Source organism: Anopheles ziemanni, chromosome 3 (assembly GCF_943734765.1).
Source record: "Anopheles ziemanni chromosome 3, idAnoZiCoDA_A2_x.2, whole genome shotgun sequence".
Classification (NCBI taxonomy): Eukaryota; Metazoa; Arthropoda; class Insecta; order Diptera; family Culicidae; genus Anopheles; species Anopheles ziemanni.
Genome location: NC_080706.1, coordinates 12,423,313 through 12,441,528, shown reverse-complemented (window position 1 = coordinate 12,441,528; position 18,216 = coordinate 12,423,313). Strand labels below are relative to the sequence as shown.

The window sequence follows — 18,216 nt, the reverse complement described above, 5'->3', positions numbered from 1 at the left end:
TCTGTCTGTCGGAAAAACCCCCGTTGACCGCACCGAATGGGCGTAGGATGGCGGTAATTTATTTGCCCAAACACGGGAGCTCTAGTTAAAGTGAAATAAATTCCACCGAACCTTTCCTTTCTCCGGCGGTCCCTCGGGCTAATGAAACGCAATCTCTCACATTCGGTGGTGATCGATCGAGCTGGCCATGGACGGCAACACCGCTCAGCAGCTGCGTCACTACTTGTTCGGGAATGCCGTTCCAAAGTGGTGTGGAATGCATTCCTTGCACCAACCGCCCAAGAATCCAGCGCCCTTTTTTATCGACCCGGGCATCAATGCAGCACTCGACAGCATTCTGGCGTGCTCGGGATGGGAGAAAAATAGCAAATCACGGACGTGCATTCCTCCAATAAGTCAGCCGAGGTGTCGAAGTTTGCAGCGGCTAGAGACAACGTGGCGCGAGCTGTTTGTTGATGTGTTCAGCTTCCACCATTCTTTCAGCCAATGTCGGTGTGGGTGTGTACGGACAAAGTGTTATAGAGATAGGGATCGATTTATCTTTCACCGTCTTTCCTCGGCCTGGCATAACCTTCCTTTTCGCTTTCCAGTCCTTCTCCTAGAGATTGGAATCTGAATGCACCAAAGTGCCTTCCGGTGAACCACGAGAGAAATGTATTTTTTTTTTCACTACAAAATCCTTCACCCACCCCCATTATCAAGTGATCGATCGGTTTTGGGTTTGGGTGGGAAAAAAATCCTCCACCCACCCTCCGCCTGGCTAAACTAATCGGTTCGCCAGATGAACCAAAACCAAAAATGCAGTACAATGCAATTTTGAAATGCACGTCCGACCACAGGACACCAATTGTGCTCGTGTGTGTGTATGTGTGTCAAGTATCTTGTATCTGCCGCATTATTCAAGTACCGGTTTCTTCCCCACGTTTCCCCGAAGAGAAACACCGTCCGGCTGGAGGAGGCCGGCATTTGGTGGAACGAAGAAAATCTTCCCAAATCAGCACGATGACTTTGCAGATGCATTCTTTTCGTTTCGCACAAGGATACAGAGGAATGAAAAGAAAGAAAAAAAACATGAATCCTCCAAACAGCAACAAGGTTAAAGGGTAACATTGCCGGGGTGACTCGGTGATGGTGGAAAAGAAAATCCACGAAAAGAACTCACATTGCATTGAAGAGTGCACTGGGCCCCGATAGTCCCCGGAAAATGGACACGAGCCACATCAGACTTTACTAAGCGGATTTTCGGTCCATGTTTTCTCCTTGCTTGGTGGCCGTTGGGGGTTTTGTTTTTTCCCTCCCAACTTTTCCACCAACTCGGAATCGGTTCGGGGCTCGAGAGCTAGCTGATCTAAAACGCTAGCCGCCACTCACGGGTTTGGAATTTGGCCAGCATGCCCCAGCTTCCCGTCCTCTTTCCCATGCGCTCTTGAGCCTGAGTGCCTGCGGTCACCCTGCGGGAGGGGAGGGGTCGGCGGAGACGACCAATCGGAATACATCCAGTTCATTGCGTTGCCGTCAAACTATGCCAAACATGCATCTATGCATTCCGTAGGTCCGACCGAAATCCCAACATCCCCGTACGCAGCGTGGCATTTGGCGCAGAATGCGTTTGGTAAGGCCAGTAGTTTGTCTGGGTGAGTGTTGTGGGAAATTCTATCACTCCACCGTCTTCTGATCCGCCGTGATGTGTGTGTGTGAGTGTGTATGACCTGATTCGCAGCGATGTTCTGGTGCAAAACACGCTCCGATGTTATCACCATCGGACGGAGTCGGTTGGATGGCGGGACGAGCAGGCAGACGAGGGGTGTATGTCATAACCTCCATCTCCGGTCGGCACTCGGTGCACGCTGGACAATTTTCCGATGAAAACAATTCTCCAACCGGCACGAAAACCCGGGGCGGGAGGTTCAATTTCGACCCGGTTCGGATCGTTTAGCAGCTTAGCCAGAGCTCTCTAATCGAGTTGAGCTGCGCGTCTGTACACACACACACACCCATACACACAGCTTGTGTCGAATGTTAGAGCTCCCCCTCCCCCTTTCCTTCCAATGATCACTAAGTCCGGATCAAAATTTACCGTGCGTCGTGTCGTGGAGCACGGAATGACCGAAAAGTCTGTGAAAAACTTCTACTCCGAACGGACGAAAAATGCAGGTCTCGTTTGCAGTCGTCGTTTCGAAATGCGTGTCCTTTCCCTAGCCAATTTTTCTACAGTTTTTTTTTCTCCCCTCCTACACGAACTGTCTCGCTGCCACGTACGTCAGCCAGCTCTGGGTGGTAGGTATTTGTTCTTTCATTCGATTTACCGAAATACGGTCTCGCAGACATTTCCCCGGGAGTCGGGAGGGGGATAGGTTCCGTTTGGTGCATTCGGTTTGTTTTCCTCTTTTGTACTTTGCGAACGAGCATGTGAACTTGATTTCCATCGATAATTTCCACTTACTGCATGCTTGACTTGCGGGTGGGTGTGTGTGTATTGTGTCGTGGTCAATTTTGGTTTCATTTCCAGATAAAAACCGACCGGTCAATTTGTGTCCTCTTGTACGATGGGTTCTCCGCCTGTCGGTCTCTTGAGTGCCAGGACTGTAGCTATGCAACCGGCATAGTACGGTGATTGTACTTTTCCTTTTACTGTTTTTTTCAATGCAATTGTACGTTCCATGTTTTGTGGTTTTTGTGTTTCGTCATGTTTCAGTATTCATTCGTTCAAGAATTTGAGAGATTCTCGGTTTTTTGTTAGATTTCTTCAAATGGGACTCCTTCCCATTAAAAAGTCGACATAATGCAATTTGAGAAGGAGGTAAAAGATTTAGTATAAGTAAAGGCTTTAGCAAACGAAGCAGCTTTCCAGGAGCCTCATCCTTTTGGTCCATTTTTTAAATTGTAATATTGGAATTATTTTTATTATTTTTCTACAAAGTTGCTTGTTTTATCAAATGCGTGATGAGGTTGTGAATTTACTTTTTAAGGTTAAAATATGATATTGATGCACAGACGTAAATTAAACAGATCAGTGTAGAGATTTGATTGAATAGGAGGAAAATTTTCAGAATAAAGTTTAAGGAAAATGGATATGGATTGCCAAAAGTACTGTCCTGCATATTTCCAAATATAGTAATTTTTCTCAACACTATTCGTGCTTTTTTTCTTTTGCAAATATTTGACGATTGTAAGTTTCAAACAACAAAAACAAATTAATTGAAATGTAAAAAACAAAATAAATTACTTGTCAATTTGGTTCATAGAAAATGATATTCGTGAAAAATGATTCTCTTGAAAAATTATTGATGGATTCACATGAAATAAGGTTTGCCAAATCAGGTTTTTGCCCATAAAAACTTTGAAATGAAATAACATTAAGGAAAATTGTAAATTAGTTGATACTCGATTCCTTATTTAAAATATGTGGTTTAATTTAAATAGATATTTTATCAATTTTCAAGTAAAGAATTTAAAGGTATTACATGTTTTTAGGACCTTCAACTTAAAGCTGCTTGGGGAATGAAGAACAGAATGCTAGCTTCGGTTGATGACTGTAAAAAATCGACTTTTATTTACATCACATGATTAGTTTCATTGAATCGTCCTATTTGTTCTGGTACAATACACTGATTTGTTTACTTTTACCAAAGTCTCTTTGTTCTATGGAAAACAGAGTACGATTGTGCATGTCTTATGTAAAAATTGGTGATAAATTTTACGAATCCTTTGCAATATGTATATTGCATGCACCCATAACCTATAAGGTACGGTGCATGTCTTCAGTTCAGTTTGGACTTTGCACTGTGGCAAGGACGTTTTATACCATTCGTGCAACGTCTTTTCCATTCAGTGAATCGAGTTGATTTATACTCGCAGTGGTGCTTCTTGTCTTTTCTTGTCTTGGTCAATGCAATAACAAGCAATAAAGAAAGGATCCGCGGCTTCCAAGAATTATCCTTTCGCCTTGCGCGACTCCGACCAGACCACAAAGGGCAAGGGAAAACCCCGATTAATCCAATCTGAATGTTACTCATCGTGACGTTGATCGCTCGAACGTTCGCTTGAAAAATAAAGACAAATAAAATCGGGCCAACATATTTCCCGAGCCAGACAACAATGCGCTACCTCAACGTGGCGCGCTTGTTGCCATAAAATAAAAAACTAAAATCCCTCCGAGTGCGGTTGAAGGTGGTTGGGTCGCTTCCGAACAAAGTATCAACCATCAGCCGCCTCCCCCCCCCCCCCCCCCCCCCACTTTCCACTCGACGTTGAAGAAAGGATTTACTTCTTTGTTGCTCCACGGACGGCAACTAACATCACCTCGGCGCTCGTTTCGTAACTTTTCCACCAACATCCACCGGCTTGGGGCGGAGGAGGAAGGGGAGCATAAATAAAGTTTCCCGCTCGTCTGCTCCCCCCCCCCCCCCCAACCCCCTCCTTTGGAATGGAAATTGGTTGATAAACTTTTTTTATATGGGCATTTCCTCACCGGTGTTGACAGTTACGACACAAGTCCCGGTTCAATCCGTCGTCGCCCGTCGTCGGGTGGACATTTTCGTTTTATCTCAATCACGCCACCCGCTGCACGACTTCTCCGCGGCACCAGTGTGGGGGGGATGGAAAGCGACCTTAAGTGGGAAACTATGTTTCGCGAATGATAAGCAATTCGTTCCCGTGGACGTCGGCGAACGGCGTGCGCCACGCGAAAAACCGCAACGTCGAGCGGTCGGCCCCAGCTTTTATGCGTTATTGATTGAAAAGCGTGCTCGCTCGGTGCTCGGGAATACCTCGAGTGGCCGCCAGCAATGTTGCCTTAATCAAAAGCTTCCTTCCCCCACCTCCCGGATTTGGTGGTGGCGGTTCATAAACTCTTTCATAAACTAACGAACCCTGACCCGCTGCCGCCGTCCCCGGCACGGGTGCACTCATAACTGCATTACGATGCGAAGCGATGCAGCTTATTTGCATATCAGTGTTCCCGGAGCGCCCGGGTTCCCTGTTACCTGTTCTGTTTGCAACGGCAGTAGTGTCCTTTGTGGAGTCCTTCGAGTGGGGCTTATGGCCAGGTGAACCGAGGATGGATTCTGCCGCTGAGGGGTAAGATTTACCGATCTAAGTTTGCTGTTTTACGGCTCCTTCCTTGGCCAAGCTTTAAGAGGTATGCTCCAGCCCGCGTTGAAGTGAACCTGAACCCTGCCAGGAGCAACACACCTTCCTTTGTTATGCCGTGTCCTTTCGTACAATATTGTGACCGCTGCTTTCCACGCCGAGATGGAAGGCAAAAAAGACTGCTCAGGAAAGATTATTCAAGGAATGTTGTTCGTTTGTATCTACCTTTTCTTTGCCACCACACACACACACACACACACACACACACACACACACAGACACAACGTCCTCGTCCGCCGAAGCTCAACACAAAGGGTAAGCGAAAGGACTTCTGTTGTAAAATCACAAGAGGCACGAAAGATTCCATTTCCGGCACACCCTTTTCCCGAGTCGCCCGCCGCCGCCGGCGAAAACTCCGCTCGGAAGCAAGTTTTCCCGCGTCCGCTCACAACAACACGATGACAGTTTTCTGAAAGCTGCTAACGCCAGAAAGCGAGCCGAAGAAGGCAGAAGCCGTTTCGCTCGTGCTTGGTGCCCCGAAGGTTTGGCCGTGGTTTTGAAGGATGGATGGATTGATGATTCATGTTTCTTTTTTCTCCATCTCCATCTTCGAAAGTTCTACGAAAAGCAGGTAGCGGAAGGTTACTTCGGCTCCCCATCGTTTTTTTTTCCCCGCCCGACACGATGAATGACGTTAAGAGGAATACTTACCGAAGCTCAAAACTTCGTTCCTTACGTTGGGAAAACTCGCCTCCCTCGTCACTCCCCCCACCCTGTTCGTTAGTTGATGGCAGATTGGTAAAAAGGTGGCCTCGAAAGGTGGTTCGAAATAAGATTCGCTTAGTTTTTCCCTCTTATTTTCCTGCTGCCAAGCAAAAGCTCGCTTGAATGGAAAATGATCGAAAGCGGAAAGACAAACATTTAATGGAAGTTCTTCGCTTCGAGAGCGAACATTTTTTTGACATAAAGAATGTGCTTTCAAAGAATGAACGGCATCGGGCTCTGGGAAAAGGTGGATCAATCCTAGGGAAATTGACAGTTTCGCAAAACCGGAAATTCCACCGGCCAAATATAGCGTTTTGGGCAGAATTTTCCACTCGCCCTCGGTAAAGGATTGTTAGCAGGCAGCGGCTCGTTTGGGTCGATTTTGGTTATTTTCCGGGAAATAAACAAAAGAATTCCAAACCCGAACGCCGGAATGCTCGCACAGGCTCATCTTCGAAGAAAGAGCAAACCCTCCACCCTCCCACGGGAGGGTGGGACACTTTTCACGAGTCAATCATCATCAACGTTTGGGGCTGGAGAAATATTAGTCCAATTTTTCACTTTTCATTCCACACCACAAAACATATTATACCGTTGGCATTAATCTCCGGGGTGCGCCGGGGGAGTGTAGGCCGCTCTCTGGAGGGAAATTTGTTTCAAAACTCGCCGGCGAAAACATTTGCCAGAACTTTGACGGCACTCGAGAGAGGGAGTCGGAGGAAAGACCGGCGCTGACTTTTACTTATGCTTCCGGGTGGGTCAACTGTAAAACAAGAAGCATATTTTATCACGCCACTCGCTCATAAAAGGTTTCCCCGGGCGGAGCACGCAATAAAAGAAACTTCTGGGCCAAATTTTCCCGCACATTTCCCGCTGGGATGTGCTGCATTCGTACGCCGGGAAAGTGATGGCATTGCTACTTAGTTTCCTTTTCGCAGCCTCCCAACGCCACGCCAACGTGGCCGTCGACACTAATGCGGTAATGGTGACACTATTATATGGGAAATTATGTCACCATAAAACGGGGGCCGACGGAAACCCTCGGTGGAATCGCATCCGACGTCGGAAATAAACACAAATGCCGGATGATTCGTCGAGGGCGATAAAAGAAAGGAGGCAAAGGCTCGGGTCCAACTATTGACAGCGTAACGGTGTTTTAGCCGCGATGACACTCGAAAAACCCCCGTGCATCCAACCACCGCCCGGGACGCCCTCTGGTGGCGCGGGGTGGAATCGAGGGGTGCCATTATTACTATCGATAAATTCTTGCGAGTTTTATGTCCCACGCCGGGCCATACGAAGGTGTTTCTCCTGGAACGGAGCGCGGCGGTTCGCTTTGTTTTACAATCGGGAGGCGCTGTGGAAGGAGCACACCACCACCACCACGTTCCGCCCATCGCCCAAATCCATTTTCCCAAACGATAATCCTGGCCCAAAAGTTCATCCTTCCGCGTCGACGAAGATGCTCGCTTCGCTTAGCGGACGCTCTTGCGGCCAGCCCAAGCAAGGACATCCATTCTCGGGAGTTGTCGGATAAAATTTATCTTGCCTCACCCACACACACACACACACACACACATGCACGTCTGCAGTGAAACATCTCTCTGGCGCCGCGTGTGTCAAATTCGCCCGGCCTGGTGGTGGCCGCGCGTTGGGTGATAAATTTTATCATCATTTTCAGATCGGGCGGGAAGGAAACTTCTCTTCTCCCCTCCCACCACCACACCGGGCCACAACTCATCTTCACTCCACGTCTCGTACGTCTTCGAGCACGAAGCTTCGATTGCTGTGACACCTCTTTCAAGACCGCGGTCGGTGTAGAAGTTGGTAAATCGTCTCTTCACCGGCAAAACTCCCTCACTTCCACAAAGCCCGGCCGTTGCGGGCCGGAAGAAAGCGAACCGGGAAAACGAGCTTGTGGTTTTCCATAATAATAAAAAAAAGAGAAGTAAAGTTTACTAAAAACTTGCTTCCCTGCTCGACGGTGCCATGTGTTCCGACGCGGGCGAGAAGTTTTTTGTTGGCTTCATCTTTAAAATTCGCTCTCGGGGACCCCGCAGGTCCCTTCCGCCCGGCTGCACCGTCCAAGCTGGGTGTCGCTGTTTTACACATAAAAAAATGTCGTAAAATATGGCACGGTAATTAACGGCACCGGAACACCGAACCCCCGAACCGCAGCCGCCCGGTCGGAAAACCCACGCGCAGTTGATGTAAACTGGGGCAATATATTGCTTTTTCTGGCTGGTAGTAACCACCGACCTTCCCGCTGCAGTTTCCGTTTGCCGCTACCGCTGAGCAGCATACATTTATGACCATTCGTGGGCACTGTGTTTTTTTTTCCTCGCCCCATGTTCGTATGGAACAATGCATAAAATGGAGTGAAATATCTTTACACTGAGAGGAAGGGGGAAAAAAACGCAGAAAATCCCAACGCTCACACGTGGCGTTACCGGCAACCGCTGGCAAATGTCGTTTGACGAGCGCAGGGGAATCTCGCTAGCTCATCTAGAGCCCTTAATTAAATTAAAAGGATATTTTTGCTGGGGAACAAGCACTTCGGTTAGTTTATATTTCTTTGCGCTGCTCGGTGGCAGTTTTTTGTTTTTCGCTATCTCCTGATGGTAAATATAAATGGTGGACCTCACAGGAAAAACATTTCATTTTGCAGTTTATCCTGAGAGACGTAATCGTGAGCTTGAAATAAACAAAAACGTTCGCTTTATGTGCTCCTTTTTTCTCATTCAGATAACGTGGTTACTATTTAAAAAAATAGTACAAAATTCAAACATTTAAAAACCCTACATCAGCGTTTCAATTTTATAAAAACATTGCGGGAATTTACACACAACAAGTAAAAACTGAGCTTTGATAAAAAAATGAAATAAAACGTCAACTGCAAACATATGCACTCGAACGCAGCCCAAAGTGGACCAGAAGTCAATCACTACTTGCCCCCTTTCCCCAGCGGGTGACGCGACCTCGCCAAAGTTCATTCATTATGTGGAAAATTCAATTAAACTCACCCGTGTTCGGGTGCCAGCGATTGTTACAATAACCAATTAATAACATGACATATGCAAATAGGAAATGAGAGGGGGGGCCTGCCATCGAAAATAAAAAACTCAAATAAAAATGCACGCGAGAAAAAACACACATATAAAACACGCGCACAGACAGGTGCATGTTGGGGGGTCGATGCAAACGGATGCACCGTCGCAAACGAACAACACGTGGGATGCAGACATAAATAAATTGTTCTCAACTGTTTTCGAGGGGCAAAGGGAGGGAAAAGGTACGAGAGGAACGGAATGGTTCATCCTGGCGTGTGGTAATGTTTATGTTTTCCTTTTCGCTACACTGTCAATAGTGGCGCTGGCATGTGTGCACGATTGTTATACACCTGATACGCCGGTGACTTACGCGAGCTGAAACCGTAAAACCGTATCGGGAACGCGCGGGATGGAAACCCGGTGCGTGACTTTGTTTTTCCCCGTTTTCTTTACATTCTGCATACACCGCACTGAGCTGATTGATTTGCATAGGATGCCCCGGCGCGCCCGGGATGGTACAAACATTTATCCTCGTCTCGTACTCCGAAAGCATCCATCTCGGCCCGTCGTTTCGTACTCCGGCCCCCTCCCGGGGTGGAGGGGGCGGTATGGAAAAACCCAAAACCAAAGAGGTGGCAGCAAAAAGTCGTCACTGGATTGGATAACCGGGAGCGTTGGGAAATATTTATTAGCATTCGGCAGAGCGTGGAAAATTAATGAAAACCATCTGGCAACACTTTTTATACCCTTTTCCGAGAAAGAAAAACCCGCAGGGTACCCTTGTGCGAGTGTTTGTGTGTGTGTGTGTGTGTCATGGATACAAATAAATCTCTTCGCTTCTGGTAATGGTGGCACCTCGGTTCGCACGGGTAGCTAAATCAAATATCATTAAAATGTATGCCCTTTTTTCGACGCCGTCTTTTCCGGGTGTTTTCGTCGTCGCGGGAAAAGTTAACCCCGTCGCCATGTGCACGCTCGCCGACGTTCTTCATTGAAAGCGCAGACCTCAAACACGACGGTGGCGTCGGTGGAAAACGAGTGGAAGAAGTAGCGAAGCGCGCACCGAAAGTAGTAGTAGTAGTAGTCGGCCGAAGTGTAGTAGTCGTCATGTCAATAATTCAATGCGGCGCCGCGGTTGAAGCACGGGAAATGAATGTTTGGCTTTTGGTGGCGAAAGTTGCCGGCTTGAGGTTGCTCGGAAAACTCCCGCACACAACTCCCGAGCGAGGAATCGTAATGACGTCGTTTCCTGTAAGTCACACGCTTTGTTTTGGGGGGGTCGTTTCAGGGTGTTCCGTTGCGCCCAACGCTACCAGTGGCTACCCATTCTTAGTGTGTGTGTGCAATGGTACCCTCACGCGAAAATGTAGCATTTCTGCTCACTCTGTCTATTAATATTCCTTTCGAACCGGATTCGACTTTCGCTCACGTGAAGTGTTTGCTTAAGGATAGTATGTGCAAAGCTTCGGTTCCTATTTTTTATCAGTTTTTCTTCCCCGTCCCCTCGCCGTCAAACCGCATCGCCGAAGTTTCGCCCCTCACATCGCACCCATAACTCATCCATTCCGAGTTGTTGGTGCGCCGGCCCGGGGGTGTGGGAAACCCATTCCGATGGAAGCCACTTGAACTTTCGATGGCTTTTGAGGCGGATTTCGTACGCTCGAGTGTCGGTGCGTGCGGTATATGGACAGTGTGTGATTCATGTGGGTGCCTTGCCCGACCCTTTGGATTTTCCTGCCGCACCCTGCCCGTGCCGGATCGCCCCTTTTCCGACGCTCCCCCTCTGCTAGCCTGGGTGGTTCTGGCGGTGGTTTCCATTTGAAGTTAGGAAGTCTGTTCATCGTCCTTGTGCTGGAAGCCTCGGGAGGATTCATCCCCTAACACACACACGCACACACATGTTCGCTGGCGCTTTCATGCACACAGCCGCAAAAGACAAAGAAAGATTTAGCAACTTCAAACTTGTGCGTGGTTTTTGCGTGGAAATCCAATTCGAATAAATTGAGCTTCGAGCCTGGCGCGTTCCGGGGAGGTGAACCACGGTCGGCGGCTGGTCTGGCGGTATGAGTAGCGGCTTTAAGGGTTTGTGATTGGGAGGCTCGAAAGCAGCTTTAATGTTACAGATGGTACCTTCGAAGCGGCACCAACTCGGAGAGATTCCGTGGTTTGATAGACAGCTGTTAATATTTTTAGGGGAACGCACTGTGAGAAGGTTTAAATATTAAAACTACTCTGTAGTGAGTGCTTACGATAGAACGATGGTTTAACACGTTAATTGCCACACAAAAGTAGGTGACAGCACCAACTAGTTCTAAAAAGAACTATAGTAATGTTAAAAATAAGTTATTTGGGAAGCCAAGTCTATGCTTGGTCTTGGAAAACCATCGGTTTAACATATGTTATAAAAAAATTTTATCGACATTTTTTAGAGTTTTCAGCACCTTTTTCTGAGTACAATCTTTTTTGATAAAATTTGTTTACAAAATAATCAAACCGCCGGTATTCAAAGATCAAGCAAAGACTAAACGTCCCAACGAATTAGTTTTAAATATTGCTATAGTTTTTAAGCTACATTTCCATTCATTTAGGGGGCATAAACTGTTTGGGGGGCATACACATAAACTAAGAAAAGCTGGTTATCAAAAATTATAGCCATTGCAGTTAACGTGTTAATTGTCCAACTTTGTATTAAAAACAATAAAACAATGATTAGAATGAGGTATTATTTTACACAAATTTGTTTATCCAATCAGTTGAAGTTTCCATCAAAATGTTTTAGAGGATCTCATTGAATAAATTCTTGAGGACTTTTAACTCTTTCAAACTCCTCACAACTGCCACAAGGCATTGCAGGGCAACGTTGAACTGACCTACAATACAGTACACCTTTTTACCTACCAAATCAGCATTTCATCGTGAACAAAGTGCTACTGTGTTGACTACTAATCAAAACAGACGTTCAGTGCTTCTCGTCTTGGATTCAGTCATCAATTATCACCGACATTAAATCAGCGCCCAACATGAACGTACGAGAGCACTCAGTATGCAAACGTGCTACGCGGTTCTTGGAACAGCGAAATGTCCTGTCCACTAGGTCGAGCTCGAAACACGCTGTCACACACCGTACGCTGTGTGTCAAATAAATTTCACCACCGTCCCGTAAGAATTTCCCTGATTTACGAATGCAAACACATCCCCCGATGGATGAACACGCGATGCGGGCAGTGGTTTGCAATCGGGATTCTTCGGTTTCTTTGCTAGAGAAGTGTGTTATGCTAATTTAAAATTTAGAACTCTGATAGAACTCTTTAACTTTTTCATGCGTGATCACATCATCTTGTGACAAGAAGCCTTTTTAGCACGAACTCCAAATCGTGCCGCTCCTTTAACCCTTTTTTCTCCCCCTTCACAAAGCGACAGTTGTCGACCCCTGGAGAGGGGACTTTTCTGACCGGAATTTCCTCGCTTTCGGTCATCTATCATTTTGCTGCGCCGCGTCCTACCTCCAACGCACGAAAACGAGGAATGACCCTCGGGCGAGCGCGAATCATCAATCGTGTCCATCGCTCGCTACATCCTGACAGCCGGATTTGCGTGCGAGTCGGTTTGCGAACGCCGGGACGCTCCATCGGGCATTCGACGGAACCGACCGTACCGTTTAACCATCGTAAGCGGCTTAACCGTACGGCGACACGAGTGTATGTGTGTGTGTGTGTGTGCTGCGTACGTACATTGTAGCGAAATGGGGATTACAGGATCAGCGCTTCGGGTTCTTTATGTTCGATGCGAGGCGGAGTTTGTTCAACAATGTCACCATACCGGCCTCGTTCTTCGAGTCGATATGAGGGTACGCTCGTGTATGTGTGTGTGTGTATGCATACGCATGAGGGATTTTTGTCATGTCTTTTCGACAAATCAATTGATGACCGCTTGTCCGCTTCTCCCAGTGGCGCCACCCCACGCACACGCCCAATCCCGCGTTCAATAATCCTTTGCACGATAATCCCCTTCCCGGCAGCATAAACTTTCGAACCAATGTCGGATCATGCCCCTCTTCCCTTGGAGTTTTTTTTTATTATTTGTATTATCCTACTCGTTGCCATTCGTGTTGGAGCCCAATCCTTTCCGATGGCATATGCAACCGTTCCCATTCCTCCTATCGGCCTAGAAGTGAAAAGGCTTCATCCTTTTATCACCGTTGGCCAGGGGGAGGAAGAAGAGGTGGAGAGCATTTAGGTGGGGAGAGTGTATTTCATTGTCAAGGCTTTCTTTTCCAGTTCCATTCCACACCGGAATGCTAATTTTCCGTCTACTTTCTTGCCGGTTTCGGGTTATGATATGCGAATGCGATACCGAATCAAGGTTTATGTGTACGTGTGTGTGTGTAAGTACCTTTTCCATTCATTTTTCCTTTTCACTTATTTACGCTGTCCAACTGGTTCTCAATATTTTCCGTGTTTTGGGGCTTGGGTATCTGCCGGGCAGACTTGCAACATCCGTGACGAGTTCAAAAGAATTGATTGAGCAAAACGGACCCAGCACGAACCGCGGTTGTGTGTGTCTCACCATGTCAGCCGACCTAAACCGAGCGACCGAGGGTGGGATTTGTTCGTAAGGGGTGAAAAAAACCCCTTTATTTATTTTTTCTTGTAGTAGTAGGCCATAGTGACCGAAATATGCATACGACGATCGGGTTTGGTGGATGATTATTTATGAAGCCGGCAAAGGATACGCGCCCGGCGAGCGAGCGAACGGTGCATGTGTAGCTGTTGCGGCCGAACGGGAAGCGGAACATCCGCTCCAACCCAATGATGGCGCGGTAAATCAAGGTCGGTGCGCGCCCATCTGGGGACCGTGAACTGGCAGAATGTTTGGGCAAGGCGTGTTTAATGAAGCCAGAGTTCATTCTATCGCTGTTGCCTTTTGGTTTCAACGGTGTATTAGAGCCGCCCGGGCATGCAAACGATGATACATGCGAGCTTTAGGTAGGACTTAGGATAATGATGTATAGACCAAGCTAAAACGCACCAGCTTGATCGACTTATGCCGCAGCGTGACGTATGGGTTTTTGATGATACCAAATTTAATCCATTTCTTCACCATCGCTAACGCTTTCCTTCCCTCACGGGGTTTCCCTTCTCGTTTGCAGGCGATGAGCACTCGCACGTCCATGGGGTGCTGACCAGCGACAACCTGTTCGACGGTACGGTTGTCACGAACCTAGAGCAATATTATATCGAACCGGCCGCCCGGTACTCGCCGGAACTGGAGCGCCGGCACGGTGTCCATACTGTGATCTACAAACTCAGCGACGTTAAGATACACCAGAACCACCATCACCACCACCACCATGAAGGTGGCAGTTCAGCGGAGGAAACTGGCGCGAGTAGCAGTAGCGGCGACCCTCGGACGGGTGCCACTTCCGGCGGGCGTGTGTTAAATTTAGTAAAAAACCAGTCTAGCGCTAGGATTCAATTCAATCAAAAGTCTGACGACGACGACGGAGGGCGGACGACGACACGCAAGGCGCGCCGGAAACGTTGGCTCGAGGAGGAACTGGTAAGTGACACTGCTGCGAGGAAGAGGGAGAGAGGGGTAGCGAATCAGCATATTCACGCGTGGGCAAAATTTCACGCCATAAAACGATCCGTCCGACTGGAAGTTGTCCCTCAAATATTCACCACAACATCGACCACCGTCCCTGTGGGCGAGGGGGGGACGCAGGCGGTGGTCACGAAAGCTGTAGTGCACACCTTCCGTCCACGTCCAACGCCTTGACGAAGGGACGAACGACGTGCGCAAACTTTTGGTTGACGTTACATAATTACTTTCCAACGATTCCAACGAGTAAAAGGTTGCTTTCGGCGGCCGGAAACCCCGGACGCGGTGTTTGGTGGGTTTTTGCGGGCAAAGTTTGGGGACAAGCAACAAAACGCGCCATCGGAAAAGGGATGGAAAACATCGGGCCCGGCACGCCGAACACGGCCGAACCCCTTTCGGAACCGCAACCCGGTGCCGTTTCGCACCTGAGAGCGTCAAACTTTTACGACGGCACCGTAAAACGACACGTGGGCAAATTGTCTTTCCCGCGTGCGTCACGGCATCCTTTCCGGCGATCCGGACCGGCGTGGGATTAGTGTCGTCTTTGCCGCTTCACCAAAGTTGGGTCCCAAAAACAGAAAAAAAGGTTAAACAAAAAGTGCGACCGCGCCAGTTCGTCATTGGAAAGTTCGGAACTCGGGCAACCCCGGGAGCCGGAGCGGGAAGCTGGGTGACCAACGGTGTACGTGCCGCGGTGTGCATTTCATTAAGCATAACACCACTCCTCGGGTGCAGCCGAGCACGCGGAGGTGTGAAGTCATCCGACGAAAAGGGTCTCACCACCACCAGCACCTTCGGTGGGGTGGCTGACCATATCGCAACCGGCGCCGGCGGATTACTAATCCGTGGGAGATCAGCGCCGGAAACATGACACGAATATCCATTCACATTTGTCCACCATTCATTTGTCGCCTTCGCCTTTGGGGTTAGCACGGCCTTGAACTTCACCACCGGTTAATATTGTCCAACCGGTAACGTGCCGATCACCAAATGGCCAGGGCGGTGGCGTCGGCACATTTGTTCCATTTGTCAGCATATTCAGATGATTGGAGTTTCCTGCTGAATGAGCCTTTTCGTTTTAGTTTGGCGTTTTCACAGGAGAACTTATTAGTCGCGCCGCGCGCACGACAAAGGCTGCAATTTGCGCGGATAGTCGTGAACAAAAGGTTCATTATCGATACCGAGTGGATTTTGGTGCAGGATTTCAGGTCTAGCTTGGTTTTCTGACAGTGTGGACGGTCAGAGTCAGAACAAATTTTCCTGGAATCTTATTATGGCTTTTGCCGGGAAACTCGAGGTTCCATTGGTAGAGTTTCCTTGCTCGCGGCGTTATTGTTATTGTTATCTTCCTTCCTTCCTTTCAAAATCTGATAAAACTTAAATGTTTACTGGCGGTCAATACTCAAGTTTTTGTTAGCTACATGGTTCTATTCTTTAATTTATTTACTTTTTTACACTTTTAGATATGGACAGCGAGCGATATCAAACATATTTTTTCTAGTTAGATTTTTGGTATACTTTTGATACCACTTTATCATTTTTATTTTTCCACTTTAAATTCTTATTTCGGTCTAATCTTTTCCTTTGAACTGCCTGCGATTCACAGGCAAAAGTGTGTTTTGTCACTCATGTTATTTGTTTTCCTAATCAATGTTCAAATCAATAACAGGAGAGCGATTTATATTAATTATTACATGGTAGATATTTAATCTTAATAAAAAGGATCCTCTTTTAACAGTAGATAGATGTAACAAATAGATTTCAATTTGTTAAAAGAAGTAGAACAAAATGAAATGAGACTGAGAAATTTATTGGAAAAGTAAAGCCAAAAAAATAAGTAAGTCATAATAAACCGCAAGATTCTGATTGTAGGGAATTTTTTTAACTTATCTACATTGCTTTGTTGAATGTAAAGAAATTTGTAAAGCTACATATACAACAACCTGTAAATAGTGGAAAAGGAAATTATTAAACAATAAAGCAGGTCAAACTATAGCATTTGTTAATACTCTTCTCTTGTTATTTCACAAGTAATTATAAGTCCAACTTAAAATAATAAAAGATATAAGTCCAACTTTGGCCGGACATTAGAATAATGGAAATGTCTGGAGAGATTGATCCGCCTCTGAGTGAAGGGGATAAAAGAGTTTATAAAATAGACTCAAAGTTGAGGTTCCTAAAATACTGATTTAATGTAAATTCACCTTCAATATGCTCACATTTACGTTAACTGTCATCTACAACGGTACAATATTTTGAAAGGCGTTATGCAGCTCAAAGGTCTATTTTCATATAAGATTCCTGTATCGCTTTCCTCGAGAGAGTCGATTTCTCTTTTCAAGGAAATCGCACAACAAGGCGACCGTAGTAAATCTATAAAATCTCTCGAGGACGTTTTGCTTGTGATTTCAAGGTATAGGAAGAATTGAGGTATAGAAAAAAACAATTATTTTTTAATTTTTTTTTTTTTTTTTAAGTGGCACGACATCTCCTAGTGGGACAAGGCCTCTCTCCGAAGAGAGTTTGTGTGACCGAAAGACGGTATATTATAGAACGGTGGTCAGCCGTTCGTAATACCGGAGGGTGCCAGACTCGAGATTCGATCCCACACCTGTGGTGTGGTGTTTCCTCGCGCTACCGCTGCGCCATGGGCACCCCCTTATTTTTTAATTGGCTCTTAAAATAGTTTATTTTTTCATTAAAAGATACTTAAAACCAATATTGTTTTTAATTGAAATTTACCTTTACCGTTACCTTTCAATCAAATTTATTTATTTATTATCGTATGACGGGCGTTGCCGTATTGTTGGTTTGTTTGTTATTATTGATTTGTTAAGTACGTCACCAGTGAGAGATTTTCCGATTATTTCCTACTTTGAATGTGAATACTTGCTTCCCATGTAACGGGAGGAAAATCGATCACAAACCGTTCCACTTACGACCCTTTTACCGCATTAGTCATGTTCCACATTCGCTCGGTGTCCTTTGATCTGCCGATCTTGCCATCAGCGGACGGAATGTGTATCTGCAATGTTTTGAGTGCACTTTTTCTATCTCACTTTCTCTTTTTCTTTCTTTTTCTGCACACAACCCCCACATACTCCACATCCGAGCGCGATTGTGGTTCCCAATAAATGCCGGATCCTCGGTCGATTCCGGCTCCGGTATGGTGCCGTTTGTTCGCTCCAGCGAGCTCTCGAGAACCCATTCTTAAGCACTTCCCAATCGCCTCAAGCACATGCAAACATGCTCCGGCAAAAGGGTTGATCGATTTCGTTTGAAGTCCCAGCTCCAGCAAAATACCGAATGTAACCCGGAGGCTCAACCCGAAACCTCCCGAGCCGTTCCACCACCCCGCGGTTCTAGGATTAGTTCTAGTGGACGGGGATTCCTAGCATGGATGGAACGAACGAACCGAGCGAACGACGACGCAAACGAATGAGTGATTTTCGAAACGATTGCTTTTGCAGTAGAAGAAATCCGTTGCCTAGAGCCGTTGGGAACGTCGGTAGCGAGAACGTGCCTCGTCTGCAACATGTGCGTTCCGCCCATCCTCCCCATTCATCGCCCTTTTTTCTTTCGTAACGAAGACGTTTCTTTTACTTGAGAAATTTTCATCTTTTAAATGTTAGTTTAGCAGAAAGTCTTCTCCGTCTTGGAGTCCTTGCCGCCATTGGTATTTCTGGAACTCGAGCAAATGGCCTCGCCT

At 46.8% G+C, this 18,216-nt stretch overlaps 1 protein-coding gene across 1 annotated transcript in view; it reads left to right on the top strand.

The window, feature by feature from the left end:
* The window catches only part of LOC131287427 (uncharacterized), a 154,331-nt gene that overhangs the window by 78,275 nt on the left and 57,840 nt on the right, over positions 1–18,216 (top strand). The window contains exon 4 of the mRNA XM_058316476.1: positions 14,056–14,465. Within this exon, the coding sequence (XP_058172459.1) occupies positions 14,056–14,465 (410 nt within the window). The remainder of the gene's footprint in view (positions 1–14,055; positions 14,466–18,216) is intronic.